Here is a 13,676-nt window from a genome sequence, read left to right on the forward strand (position 1 = left end):
AACAGCGGAGGAAATGATAACGACCTTGACCCTAATAATGAAATCGAATATAGAAATGTTACCAACTGACAATACTTTTTTCCTACCCTATTTCTATGCTTTTCCAGCTGTCAGAAGCTTAAGTACTACTCAGTAATACTACCACGATTTTGTAGATGGCAGATGCTCCCTCTGCTGGGTGAATACCAGCAGAGCACAAAACGTTTTTAGTGAACAGTGGCTCAGCTTAACTGAAAACTAAAAAGGAAAAAAAAAAACCTGCAGAAAGATAAAAGGTATTCTCCACTAATTATTTTTAGTGACAACTAAAATTCATGCACAAATAACTTAGCACTCTGACTGCTGAAAGGACACAGCAAATAAAAGATCTCTGGGTGCTGTTTCATAGACTAAATATTTATTCTTGGCCACTGTAAGAGACCTGATACCACACAAGTATGCAACACTTGGTCAGAACCGCTGCAGTACTATGTTAATTAAAAACAAATAAGGAACATGAGAATTATATTTTGGCGACTTTATTTACCAAGGTCAAAATTTGCAACCATCTAATTGTTTTGACAAATATTTACAATTCATATAAAGCAAGTTTTGTTTGGAAATAACCAGCAGAACAGTATTAGGTACTGCATCTCTTACTCTCAGGATATAGATTTTACTCTCTTACAATCTAGATTTTGAAGTAATTCCAAAATAAGTACTTCATGATAAGTGATTACTTAAAGAGCAAATTCATGTTACTGTTTAATATTTCCATGATGAAAAATAAGCTGCTCTTTCCAAAACACTATTTTAAGAGGATAAAAATTTACTAATGTTATGGCTGGCAGCACTACATTTGTTTCACTTGCTGAATACAGAAAGAATTGGCCACCATTTTTTTTTTTTTTTACAGTCTTAACACTTGATAGGTTTTTTTATTATTATTCCGTATTACAAAAGAAGGTAAAGAACAACAGCACACAGTGAGGATCAAAATACCATACAGAGGAGTTACCAAATTAGTTTCAGTACTGTAGGTCAAACCTTCTTAAACATATGCCAAACAGCGTACGCACACCCGATGGGAGACCGAGCAAAAAGGTCCAATTCCCGGAGGTGCTAAGCACGTTCCAAGGTGTTCATTTTTCCTGAAATTCCACCAACAGAAATAGGAGGCACCAAGCACCTCTTTTGGAGCAGTTCCCTAACGTAATGACGTTCTCAGCCTTGCTCGCTATTTTTGATGTGCAACAAAAGCACACTTCTTGGACATGATCGTGAATGCAAATGTATACTTCTGTTTGGCCTGAAGGAAACGTATCCTGGATCATGTCCGTAAGAATCATAGATTTAGAAACTTTAGAAAAAAACCGTATTTTTATAGCCTGCTAACAATGTGATTGTGGAATGCAGTTGTTCTCATACCATTTGCAAAGAGCTCTGCTTGCTAAGAAGTCCATTAATTCAAAAATGAGTAAAGTAAAAAATGTCGACTGACCATATGATAAGCATTACACATCTAGGGAGTGAGTACATCTTTTAATTTCATCCGGATCTGAGCTAGCACAACACACACACGTAGCTCTAACACCTTTTTAATAGCATAGTCCATAGTGCAATTCCCGCTGACATAACTGGAAGCAGGATTCAATCCTAACTATGGAAAATAGTGTATTTATTATTCATGCAATAAGCACTGCATACACATTTTTCTATTTCACAGAATCACAGAATCACAGAGTGGTTGAGGCTGGACGGGACCTCTGGAGGTCACCTTGGCCAACCCCCTGCTCAAGCGGGGGCACCTAGAGCAGGCTGCCCAGGACCACGTCCAGACGGCTTTTGAGTATCTCCAAGAACGGAGATTCCGCACCCGAAAGAGTCCTGATCACGTCAAACATTTAATTTTCACCTGAAACAAATTCAAATCATACAAACTAGAATCTCTGATAGCAATCAGATCTAATGTGCAGATAATATCAACTGTGGGGAATAAAAAGCCCTGATCTCTTTTTTTTTTTTTTTTCCTTTTTTTCCCAATGCTCTTTAGGATCCATTTTTTTGCAAGTTGCCTACAGACATACAAAATTAATTCAAATATCTCCTACACCAAAGACGATCTCATTTGACTTTGTACTATCCATAAAAATATATGCTTGAAAATCTGGTTCACAAAATATTTCATTTGTTTTTCTAAAATGAAATATATAAACTGTCAAAATACGTATATAAACTCAATTTCAGAATTTGTAAAGATCACAATTTAGCTACAAAATATACCAACCATCTACCTGTTTTCAATAGAGTATTTTCTTACAAAGATACCATTACTTTGCAAAATAATCGCCTACCTTACAAAATTAGTCCGGAAATTTTGCACTACTTTCAGCATATAAACCATATATTAGAACCTCATTAACCCTTTGGTATATATCTTCCATTTTTAAAATTTTATCCTTCTTCTTCTATTTGGTTTAAATGTTCCAAAGCACACTAGAATCTCCAGACAGAATAAACAATGCATGTTTAATTGTATATATAATCAGCACACAATTTATTTTTCAATTATAGATGTTTATCATGCCCAGCAACTAAGAACAAACTATTGTGAAATCATTCCTCAGAAACTTTTGTTCACCAGTACTCGTTCTACCACACTGTACTTGAAAATAATTGGACGTGTTGAATTCTCTTAAGAAAAGTCAACACTGTATTTCATGTGCCTCAGACATTTTCAGGACTAGGCCTCTCACTGCTTTCTGCAGATCCTTTCCAGATTTGATAAACACAGCAAACATTGAAAAAAAAAAAAAAAGAAACAAAACCTCAAGCTGTCAGCTGAGAAAGAGTAAACATAATTTATACCTCTAGCAAAGTATTAGCTTTCTTTATCATCTGCACCTGTAAATAACAACTTACAGGTTAAAATAAAAATATTTACATACAAGTAACTGAAAGAAAAAGTAAGGATTGAAAAAGAGTAAGAAATCAAAACATATACTGGTTATAAATGTTACTAATAATGTCAACTATGGCAAGGATTCCATTTTATCCACATTTTAATTGTAACCAAATATTGCCTCCATTACAAGAGGTATTTATAGATATTTTCAAAGAAATTCTAATCACCTGCCTCGTAAAACGTGACTGTCCTTTTATTGTAGATGCAATCTTGACTTTATAAAAAGTTTCCAGTTGTGCCAGCAGGAATTTTGGTGAGGTTTTCTTGTTTCCTTTTTGTACTTTGTCACCAACATGTTGTAAATAAAATCTATATAGTCTTTAAGTTGTGAAATCTAGGTAGAAAAGTTTCATTTTTGACCTTTCATCTAGTTTAAAAAATTCAGTATAAAAAAAAAAAAATTATCCTCTGAAATTTAAACAGTCCACAAAAGTTTTACCTTCTTTTCTTACACACTTTTATGACAGTAAAGATCTTTCAAAGTTTTTAACTCTTCAATTAGAGTTTTGTTCTGATTTTCCAGGACCGCAACTCGATTTTCCAGGCATTTAACGTACTCTTTCTTCTTTCTACGGCATTCTCGAGCAGCTTCTCTGGAACAGACAAGCAGAAGTAGCCGTTCATTTTAGATTTGAGATGTGTCTGTTTTATGAATGTTACGATTCTGACCAGTGTGAGAGGAGAGAGCTGGCACTGCAGTCATGAACAAAACAAACTGAAAAGTACGCCACGATAGGTGGAGAGCATGAAATTTGGCGGTATCTGGTAACACACGTGGTAGTCAATCAGCGGGGAAAAACCAACTTTTTTTCTCCAAACTGTGTGAGACAGAACACGTAATGCGTTTTGGTCAGAACTGCCAACGTTTTTAGTCGCTGGATGCAGCACAATCTGTAAAGCTACCTTGCAAGACTCGTAATTTGTCCTTTGAAGATATACTTCAGCACATAAAACTAGCAAATCAAAGCAGCCCACGTGCACTTAACGTACCTGTTCTTCATCAGCCTTATTTCTCGTTTCAACTGCGGATCGTCCGTCTTACTCGTCTGCGACGTCAGAGTGACAGGAGATGTCATCACCACAGTCTGAGGAAGGGACGTGGTGGTTGGCGTGCTGCGGATCTGATAAGTCTGCATGTCTCCCGACGCAGCTGTTGCGATAATAGCATAAGACATCGAAACACGGTAGCGTTAGAAAGTTACACTCGCGTTAGCGATGGGTATTTCTAACGGTTTCCAGAAGGCGTACTCACTCTGCACTACCACCTGGTTGCTGGGTACGAGTATCTGCTGCCCATCTGACGTTTGTGCGTACTGCAGTATTGTTGTCCCAGGCTGCGTACCGCCAGCGTTTGTCATTGCTAGCGTCTGCAGACCTTGCACGCCATCTGTACCTGGGCTGGCCAGCTGCAATCCATTTGCAGCAATGGCAACTGAAAGAAAAGGGAACACACGCAACAGCCTTTGTAGCTGTACGTTACAACATACAAAGGTACATCTGCAGGCTGTACATCTGCTCCCACTCCCGAAAATACTGCCAGTTCGGAAAGGCTTTTTTCTGCTGCCACTTTCAACTGTCAGATCCTGCTGCTGGGCTCTTACTAACCCTCTCGGTGTCGGTGGCGAGGTGTCGGGAGCAGCGGAGCTGCAGGGGTGGCCGCTGTGAGAAGAGGCCTGGGACGGCCCCGAGCCAGACACCAGCTCCATGCGGACCCGGGCTGGCCACAGCTGGTGGCTGCTCTGGGGAAACACTTAAGAAAGGGCAAAAATCCAGAGAGGCAAAGGAGCGCGGGGTGGCAGGGAGCGAGAAACAGCAGCGTGGACACCCAGCGATGAGAAGGACGGAGAGGAGGTGCTCCAGGTGCCGGAGCAGGCTGCGCTTTGGTTCACAAGCACAACGAATACTTGGTGATAAAATCAAAGGAACAAATCCTCTTTTTTTTTTTTTTTTTTTTTTTTTGCTACCTCCCTGATATCACAGGAACACCTTTTGGTGTGGCCCTGTGAGATGTATGTAATGGCATCTTCACTGATCTCATGTTTTGGACTAAATCTAACACTGGAAGACTGCTACGTATTTCATAACGACATCCTTTGAATGCCTTGTCTTAATATGCAAAAATTAAGATAATGAAGCATTGAGTTTATCTGGCATCTTTCTTTAGATACCAGTCTATTTCCATATAATAACAGTACCCACTTTATTAACTGTTAGATAAATAACCAAACCTTTTGAGTTCCATCTTATCAAATATGTAACAAAGAAAATCTGTATGTTGAGGCAAGTTGAATAAAAAAATGTGTCCAGTTAGGCACGTATTTTGTATAACGTACTGTACTGTCCCGTGCTCGTCTGGTAGATAGGCGTGGGAACGGACATAGATGTAACTGTAGAGACGCCAGGACTCTCCTCATCTCCTTTTCTATCGCGTGTATCTTCAGAAGAAAGATCTTTCAAAATTTTTCTATAAAAAAAAGAGTTTTTATCAGCTCTAATAATAGGCAAACCCTACAAATTACTGCAACGACAGTTACAAACTACTATCCCTATTTTGTATTATAGAAATAAACGCTAAAGTTTTGATGTACAACAGCTGCTGGAATTAACAGACTTTTGTATGAGGTGACTGCCTCAAACTCCTTCTGTAATTACATTTCTGTAGTTTATATAGCCTGGTCTTTTCATTAAATACTTGAATCATTTTACGAGCTAAAAGCAATTCAAGTCAGCTACTGATTTATAAAGTATGTGTATGTGCAAATCAGCACGAATTCCAGATTTTCAATCATTATCCTCTAAAAGCCTTAGATGTTCGGACTGGTAAGCCTGCAGTGAAAACCCGCACCATCTACAGTAGATTTCAGTAATCTCCAGAAAACCGGTGCGCTAAAAACTAGCACTGCAGCTGCATCATTTCCTTTCCCTAAAAGCTGCATCAGAGTTTCCACCATAAACATTTTCCAGGGATAACTGGCCTATTAAGAGATTTTTCTGATTTACAACTCGATCCTCTAATTCTCCCAAGAATAGGCTTTGTATATCCAATTAAAACCGGTTTGCTCTGTCTGGTGTCAGAATAAACTAAAAAGGAGTAGATTATGACAGAAAAGTTTAAAAATTTTGCTCTTTCAGTACACAGTAAGACTTTACGTTTCTTTTCTGCATTTAATTTAGCTCTTGCACAGCTTCTCAAACAACCCATGTCCTATGTAACAATACCCTATGAAAACAGACACATCTCTATTTAAAAGAGCCAAAGGAAGCCTGAATTTTATGCATCTCCCCCCAGGCCAAATGAGGACTTAGTGGCAGTTGTATGAAGAGAAAAGCAGAACTGACAACTCCTGATCCCAAACCCGCCAGGCTAAACAGCTCTCCCACCGAAGCAATGCTTACAGCTCGTATTTTCCTATCCTGGCTACTTTAACTGAAGAGCCAGAATTGCTCTTTTCCAGCACGGTTTTTGACTGCATGCAAAATAATAAAATCCCTCCTAAATTATTTGTTCTGGTACATAACTCAAGATGAGATAAAGCCATCAGAAAGTACTAAGAAGAGTGGCTAAAACATTAAAAAAATGAAAAGCAGCGGCAGAAGCGGGAACAATAATCACAGACACGAGTATCAGGTAGGTTCATAAACTGTTTAAATTTTTCAGAGCGTTATTGTAAAAAATATTAAATTCTGTGTTGTTTCTAACAAATTTATTATTTGAAAAGCTAGCATGTGGCATTTGACTGCACTCCTCATTTCAGTAAAATGATATAACTGAGTAAAATTACAGCTGATCAACAATTTTCCCTATGCCACATCACGCTGAAGCTGATCTCCAGTTAAGTCAAAATTTCCTTGTAGCAAACGATAGCTAGCGTGGCATCCTCAAAATGTTTACTGCGTGAACAGATCCAATGTGTGTTCCGAGAGAAAGAAAACAACTTCGAGGTTGACAGAATATATGAAGCTATTGAAAGAAGTTGCTATTTCTGTTTCAAATAAACATACAAAATATATTACACACAGTACTTACCGGTAAGATGGACGACGAGCTAAGATGCCTCGAGCTTTCTGTGAAGAGCCTATGCTATCTGATGAATCCTGAGAATCTTCACTCTCAGACAAAGAAGATACCTAAAAAACACCATGCCATGTGGTTACCCGGTACGCTTCAGAAGAAACACTCAGAAGAGATCACACATTTTAATTGTATATGAGCTAAAGCTGCATGAAAACTACACAAATGCAAAAAAGAAAAGCTCAAGAGATTCTCCCAAACTATTTATCACATTAAAAGCTGAAAAACATCCACCCTCTGAAGCTAGCTGCTCTAGCTGGATTAAACTGCAGGACTGATCAATCCAGAAGTTTTAAAACAGCAGTGTGAAGAAATACAAATGTTTATTATTTTCATAAACCCCATACAAGCCTAACCATCTTATTAGCCGAAATGATGAGCCCCTCCCACACATAACTGTCTAAGGAGGTGGCGGGAAAAGAAACAGGAACACCATTTATGTACAGAGACGAAGATATAGAATACTTGAAATCTTTTATGCAGACAGAAGAGCAGTGTATTTTGTTGGTCAGACTTTAAGAGTCAAACGAAAATAATACTTCAGGCAGCAGCATATCAGGCAGTAAATACACAAAGTATTATCTATAATTTTCTCTTTATTCCACTGTGTCCTCATCCAGTTGGCAAGTGTTATTTTTTTCTCTGATGCTCCTTAGTAAATACAAGCCAACAAAACATTCATTTGTACTTATCTGTGTGCCAGCAACAAAAAGTCAAGAAAAATGCATACAGCTCTGGGAAAAGCATTTCTCACTTAACTGCTGCTACAGAGACAAAAAGAACAACCTACTATCAACATTTTAAAAAAGCTGCTCGTGCATTACTTCCCCCCCCCCCCACCACCTTTGAGCAACAAGGCCATAATGTTCATAAATTACAGAAAAAAAGGAAAGACTACGGCCAGCAGGGACCCTGCAACTAGAACACGATGATAGGAAAGGGATTAGCAGAGGCTCAAGTAAAGACAACCTACTAAAACAGATGCTTAACTGTTTTCAGAAAGAGAAATGTGTTTTCTTTTCCATGATCTGATGTTACAGGACCAATGGTAGCTGAAAATGCATTATAGGTTTACTTTTCATGGTTTATCAATGTAATGTCGTATGAATAGATAAGCACAGTACAAAGGATCAGTGACAAATTAATTCTTTTCAGCCCAGTTCTTCCAGTCATTTGGCTGACTAGTGCAGTCATTTCACGGCGTGACTCCAACGCCATGCTGCCCAGAAGGCAGCCCAGAACTGAATGAAGTGGTAACAGACTCGACTGCAGACTCCCCACGGCACCTCTCAGAAGCGGCTCGTACAAAAATCACATGGCAAATGAATAAGAGACACCAGCAGAACACTTAGGTACCACCGAAACAGAGTTACAGCGTACGTGAGGTGAGCAATCAACAGTTCATCCACCATCACTCAGGTCTGCCTTTTCCAAACACACATTCTTCTGCATTGGGTTATTTTATACTCTCCTTATTTGGGTATTAAAACACACTGACTGCATGGCTGTTAACGAGCACCAACTAAAGGGTTGTGGTTTGATGGGGTTTTTTTGTTGTTTTTGTTTTTTTTTTTAAAAGCGAGGCAATGTCAAATAGTTCAATTTCAACTCCAAAGGCAACTTTTGCACTACAAATAATTTCAACATAAAGAACGATGTATCCCCAAAATACTGGGTTGCTCGTCATCTCGTACAGCAGGGCCGGAAAGGCCGCACTGGGACAGAGTCAGCCGCGTCAGACAAGCCTTCACACGTCTTTTCACGTACATACGACAGGATTCTTGGGGGTTGAACAGACGTTCTGTAGTTACCTGCACTGTTTGCACCTGGGGTGAGTGGATTACGGAAGAGGACTGAGCTGTCTGAATGACTCCCTGGACCTGGACTTGTTCTCCAGGAAGCTGAACAACTGTCAGGGGAGCAGGACCTCTTAGAGACATCTACAACAAATCAGAGAATCATTAACAAAAGCATTTGTTCTACAGTATTCAGAAAGTGTATAAACACGTAGGAAAAGTGGTGGAGAACATGCATTAGCAGAAGCTTCTTTTAAGTCTAATTAAGTCACAGGAGGTATCTTTTAAAGATACACATTTTTGAGATACGTATCTCCACACAAAAAAGGATGAAACAGTTACTTATTTGACTTAGGCTAGGGAAAAGATCAAATATGTAGCATTATCTGCAAAAGATTAAAATGCTGTAACTTAAACACATGCAGTTCTAAATGAACCTCAATGAAGCAGACTCCTTCAGAATCACACCACTGAGACTAACTGAGCACGACTGCTTTCGCGTAATTCCATCCACATGCACAGATAAAGCCCCACATTTGCGGCAGTTCATTTTTTTAAGCTTTGATTCCATTTTAAGAGTGCCTTAGACTTAGATAAGCAGAAATAAAAGTGCCTAATAAGTAGCCTTAATTCTCACTAAAGTTAATAGGAGTTTAGGGCACTAGAATCTAAATCAAGATGAAATGATCAACAAGACTCAGGGCTTAGGACAGATCAGACTAACAATACTGAAGTAATGCAGAAGGCAGCACTAATAATGCACAAATTTGGTGTTCTTGGATTTTTTTTTTTTTAAGCAACCGATATGAGGCTATGGTTCAAAGATTTCACAGAGAAGAAATCACAAGAGTTAAGTATAGCAAAAGCTGACCAATCTACGTAGAAAGTTCAAGGCGCAAGGGCTGTATGAAAGGCACCAGACCAGAAAGAAAACTGAAGGAGACAAGGAATGCAAGCTCTGGACAAGGAAGAAGAACAAAGAGCAGATTTTTCCAAATAAAAATTACGGCATCTGTTCTTTAATGTTTTAAAAGGATCCATTTCAATGGATGTTGTAGCTGGAATCTAGGTTTACTTGGCAAAAAGTTAATTACTACTGCTACTCCTACATAAAATACTTTTTACATTCTAACAGATTTGTATTTTTGATGTTGAACTCGCATGAGCCTTTGCGCTTAAAAATTTATTAAAGTTATACATGTAGATGGCTAAGTAAATAACCGGTTTCCCCACCAAATTTCTTCACTACTTTTATTAATCTGGAATATATGAAAAGATGAAGGGATCATTAGAACTCAGCTAACTTTTCATTTAATACTACTCTCATACCGTACATCGTAATATTAAGTTACATTGGCAATCTTATATAAAAACAGATCAGAAAACCAGCCTGTAAGTAAACAACAGGATGCTTGCTGATATTCTGTCCTGTCTTTGCCTCATGCAGTTATCTAAATTTTGCATCAAAATCTACGCCGCCTCCATAGGGTAAACAGTGGACGAGCTGCAAAACTTCATTGTTTCACAGGACGGCTACGTGGCTGTGGTGGAAGACTTTACCTAGAAAGAGACGCCCTTCGGATGCAGAAAGCTGAATCATGAGGAATTCAGGATAAAGCTTTGAAAGTGATGTTACCTTGTACTAAATATGCCAAATTTCCAACTTCATATAATTTATTACATTAAATACATTCGTGTTGGGCTAAAATCCAAGTGTTTCCATGGTGCTGAGCACCCAGGATTGCCGTTACTACAAAAGGAGCTGTAAATGCTTTTTCTGAAGAAAGACAAGAAAATTAGGTCCTCGATTCATTACTAAGCAGCTCCTGTATGTGAGGTCGATGACGATTTTGAAGGATGTACAATCTGGCAAAAATGCTGGGCTGCATTTTTGCATTGTATGAGCAGGAAATTTAGTTGTGGTCTTTTGAATACAAGCCATTTTATTAATTTTCTGTCGTCCATCAACAAACAAGTACATTTTTCTCAACCTTCTTTTGTTTTTTCTTCTCTGTGTGTTCCTAAAACTCAAGAATGAATATAGTTTGTCGTACATAAAAAATGGCTCTTAACTACCTCAAATGTTTGCTGAGATTTGGCCCAGGCTTTACCTGTTGAGCAATATGAGAGAGCTGAGCTGCCTGTAGTGTTGTACCTTGTACAGCTGATGTTTGTGAAGGCGTCACTGAACTGTTACTGCTGCTCTTGTGCACCTCCTCCATAATCAACTACAAGAAAAGTAACGAGTTAAATTCAGTTAATGATAAATTTGAACAGCAGACAGGTGCCCAACTTCCACTGATACTTTAGAGAATCTCAGTGCATAATGCTTTTAGCCTTATTTGGACATTTTTAATTAGTTCTCTGTCCTTCAGTGTCACTTGCTATTATGGAATAGCACGGCATTTTTTGTCACTTCCCCTCCAATGCCCCGAGCATTGTTATGCCTTCTCACGGGGACAGGAGGGGAAAGCCAGGGTGGGAGCCTTTCCACGGACTCGCCCCGTAGGTGCGGGCAGCTCGAGCACAGCACCCGGCACGCCGCCCCTCGCGGCCTCGGAGCCCGGAGCAGCACCAGCCCCCGTTTCGGAACAGGAGACCAGTCCCGTTTCGCCCTGACAACACCTGCAGCCCAACCGTCGGTCAGCACCGGTTCAGACCTACCCCCCGCTGAAGTTTACTGTCAAATGTATTTACTGAACTTCCTGGCTTTTCGTGAAAAAAACAAGTCAAGTCATGAGATCTAGAAAGAAAACCACGATGAAGCATTTACACTAAAGAATATCTTGCTCTAAGTAAAATAATTTTCCAAAATATTCTACCCAAGCTACCAGCCAAACCTATTTTAAAGCATCTGAAGGTGTATAAAAACAAAACAGGGGTTCAAAATAAAAGTATAGAGAACACGGTTTTGAATTTTAAACCCTGCAAAAGTCACTCCGTCTCCATATAATACAGCCAGTAACACTTCTCTCATTTCTAAGGCTTTATATTTAACTGCTCAGCGTGTCTTGACAGCATCCCCCCTCCAATATTGGGGGAATTAGTGATGTAAAAATGCATGCTTTTACGTGGGGTGAGTGGGTGGACCAGCCTAGAGCATTAAAAGATGATCGGTGAGTGTTAAACATTTTGTCACAGAAGGTTTGAAACTGTTGAAAGGACAGTTGCTATGAGACTGGAAATTACATTTCTTTCTGTGGAAATGTGAGTCATTGATTTTTCCCTACTGAGATAAACCACAGCTCTTGCAGCCTGACGTATACTTAGAGGGTAAAAAGTCAATGTGCACCAGACCAGAATCTTGCTCTTGCAATCCTTGCTCATCTGAGGAGTCCCGCTGCCGAGCTCCTCCAATACGTTACTAAAACAGGACTTTGTGGAGAGAAAACCGATGGTTGGGCGATACATGAAACCGTATCCTTTACGGCACGGAACAAACGTTCTCTAATGTATGATAGAGCTTCCCAAGATACCTATGTCTATAAACATAAAACAATTCATCCATAGTTTAAGCTGAAGCAGCAAAGCGAAGGCTTCGCTCTGGAATAAAAAGCTCACGGGAGAAGGGCAGTGCTTCAGCTGTTCCCAGCTTCTGGAAACCTTCAGCTAATCAAAACTACCCCGGCCGCCTTTGCTAAGATTATCACGTCGCTGCTGCTGCTGCAACAGTGCTCTCCCCTCGTGTCGGCAGGAGTGTGAATCGGAGACGAGGATCCCGACTGACACCCTGCTCGACCTCACGCTGCTCGTGCCTGCAGGAAACCAGCCCGGGCGCAGGAGTGGAGCAAGGCAATTCGGAGATTTACTTTTTTCAGTTGCTACTGCTGCAGAGCTTGCCTGAAAGTCAGAAAGACTATTTGGGCTTTTTTTTTTTTTTTTTTTCCCTTTTTTTAAATAAGGAAAGAAAATTGAGAATGGAAGTAATTTAAGTATCTTGAAGCTATAAAAAAAATGAAGAGCAGAATTAACGACAAGCATGTGTAAGGGATGCAACTTTATATACCCTCTAATGTAGTTTTAGGGTTTTTATAAAGAAAACTCTACATTTTGTACCCCTGCAAAGGGAGGCATACTAAGTGTCACAAGTAAACAGGGCACTGTCAAACTGAAATCCAGTCAACAGCAAAAATTAAAATAAATTTCCAGTGCTACAGAAATACCCAATTCATTTCTGTAGTGCTAAACCACATTCTGTCTCCCTCGCTCTCTCTTTTACTGTTTTTCTCTGCCTTATTGTCCCATGAAAGACTCACAACAGCAGCAAAATAGACTGCGAGAAACAATGAAACTGATAGACACAAACCCACCCAAAATAAACAAACCGGGGAGAAAGCACAAAGGGTTTTGCTGCTCTTTCTCTCATAGGTGTGAAGTCCTACTTACAGGAAAAAAAGATAAAGTATTTCCCATTATAAATATGATTTTTCAAGTTAACTTCATCTCTGCTCGCTCTGCAGTATTTAACTAAATAGACATCCAACATCCATGAATCTTAGTAAAACAATATTAATAAACAAAGATCTAGCAAGCCATTTTAACAAGGTGAAAATTACTGCATCTAATATCCTCCGCTGGAGAAAGGAGGCGCGATACGCTATCTGGCCTTGCACGACTGTCTCACAAGAAGATTCACATGCCTCTATCTTGTTCAAACAACTTATTCAGCTGGAAACCCCACGAATTTTCCATTGGAATGGCCTTCAGTGAACACTGAAACAGCGATTACCATCTATCGGCTTTTAGAAAGACAGTTCCAATGAAAAACCTCGACCTGCAAGTCCTCAAGCTTTGAAAAGAAGTACCAAAGATGGAAAATATATCAGGGTTTCAGCTTTTTACACCACGGTTAAAACAACTTCCA

At 39.4% G+C, this 13,676-nt stretch overlaps 1 protein-coding gene across 4 annotated transcripts; it reads right to left on the bottom strand.

The window, feature by feature from the left end:
* Positions 1-502: 502 nt before the first annotated feature.
* On the bottom strand, positions 503-11,193 carry ATF1 (activating transcription factor 1). Of its 4 annotated transcripts, XM_009482443.2 has the most exons (7): positions 10,924-11,193; positions 8,828-8,956; positions 6,972-7,072; positions 5,278-5,408; positions 4,197-4,376; positions 3,935-4,094; positions 503-3,537 (listed from the first exon to the last, which is right to left on the bottom strand). In XM_009482443.2, the coding sequence occupies exons 1-7, from the start codon at positions 11,032-11,034 to the stop codon at positions 3,393-3,395; spliced, it is 957 nt and encodes a 318-aa protein (XP_009480718.1). In that variant the 5' UTR covers positions 11,035-11,193; the 3' UTR covers positions 503-3,392. The 4 variants fall into 4 exon arrangements, with proteins under 4 accessions (XP_009480718.1, XP_009480719.1, XP_075581031.1 ...); XM_009482444.2 differs by lacking the exon at positions 8,828-8,956; XM_075724916.1 differs by lacking the exons at positions 4,197-4,376; positions 8,828-8,956.
* Between the last annotated feature and the right edge of the window lie 2,483 nt (positions 11,194-13,676).

The sequence above is a fragment of the Pelecanus crispus genome, chromosome 26, assembly GCF_030463565.1.
Source record: "Pelecanus crispus isolate bPelCri1 chromosome 26, bPelCri1.pri, whole genome shotgun sequence".
Classification (NCBI taxonomy): Eukaryota; Metazoa; Chordata; class Aves; order Pelecaniformes; family Pelecanidae; genus Pelecanus; species Pelecanus crispus.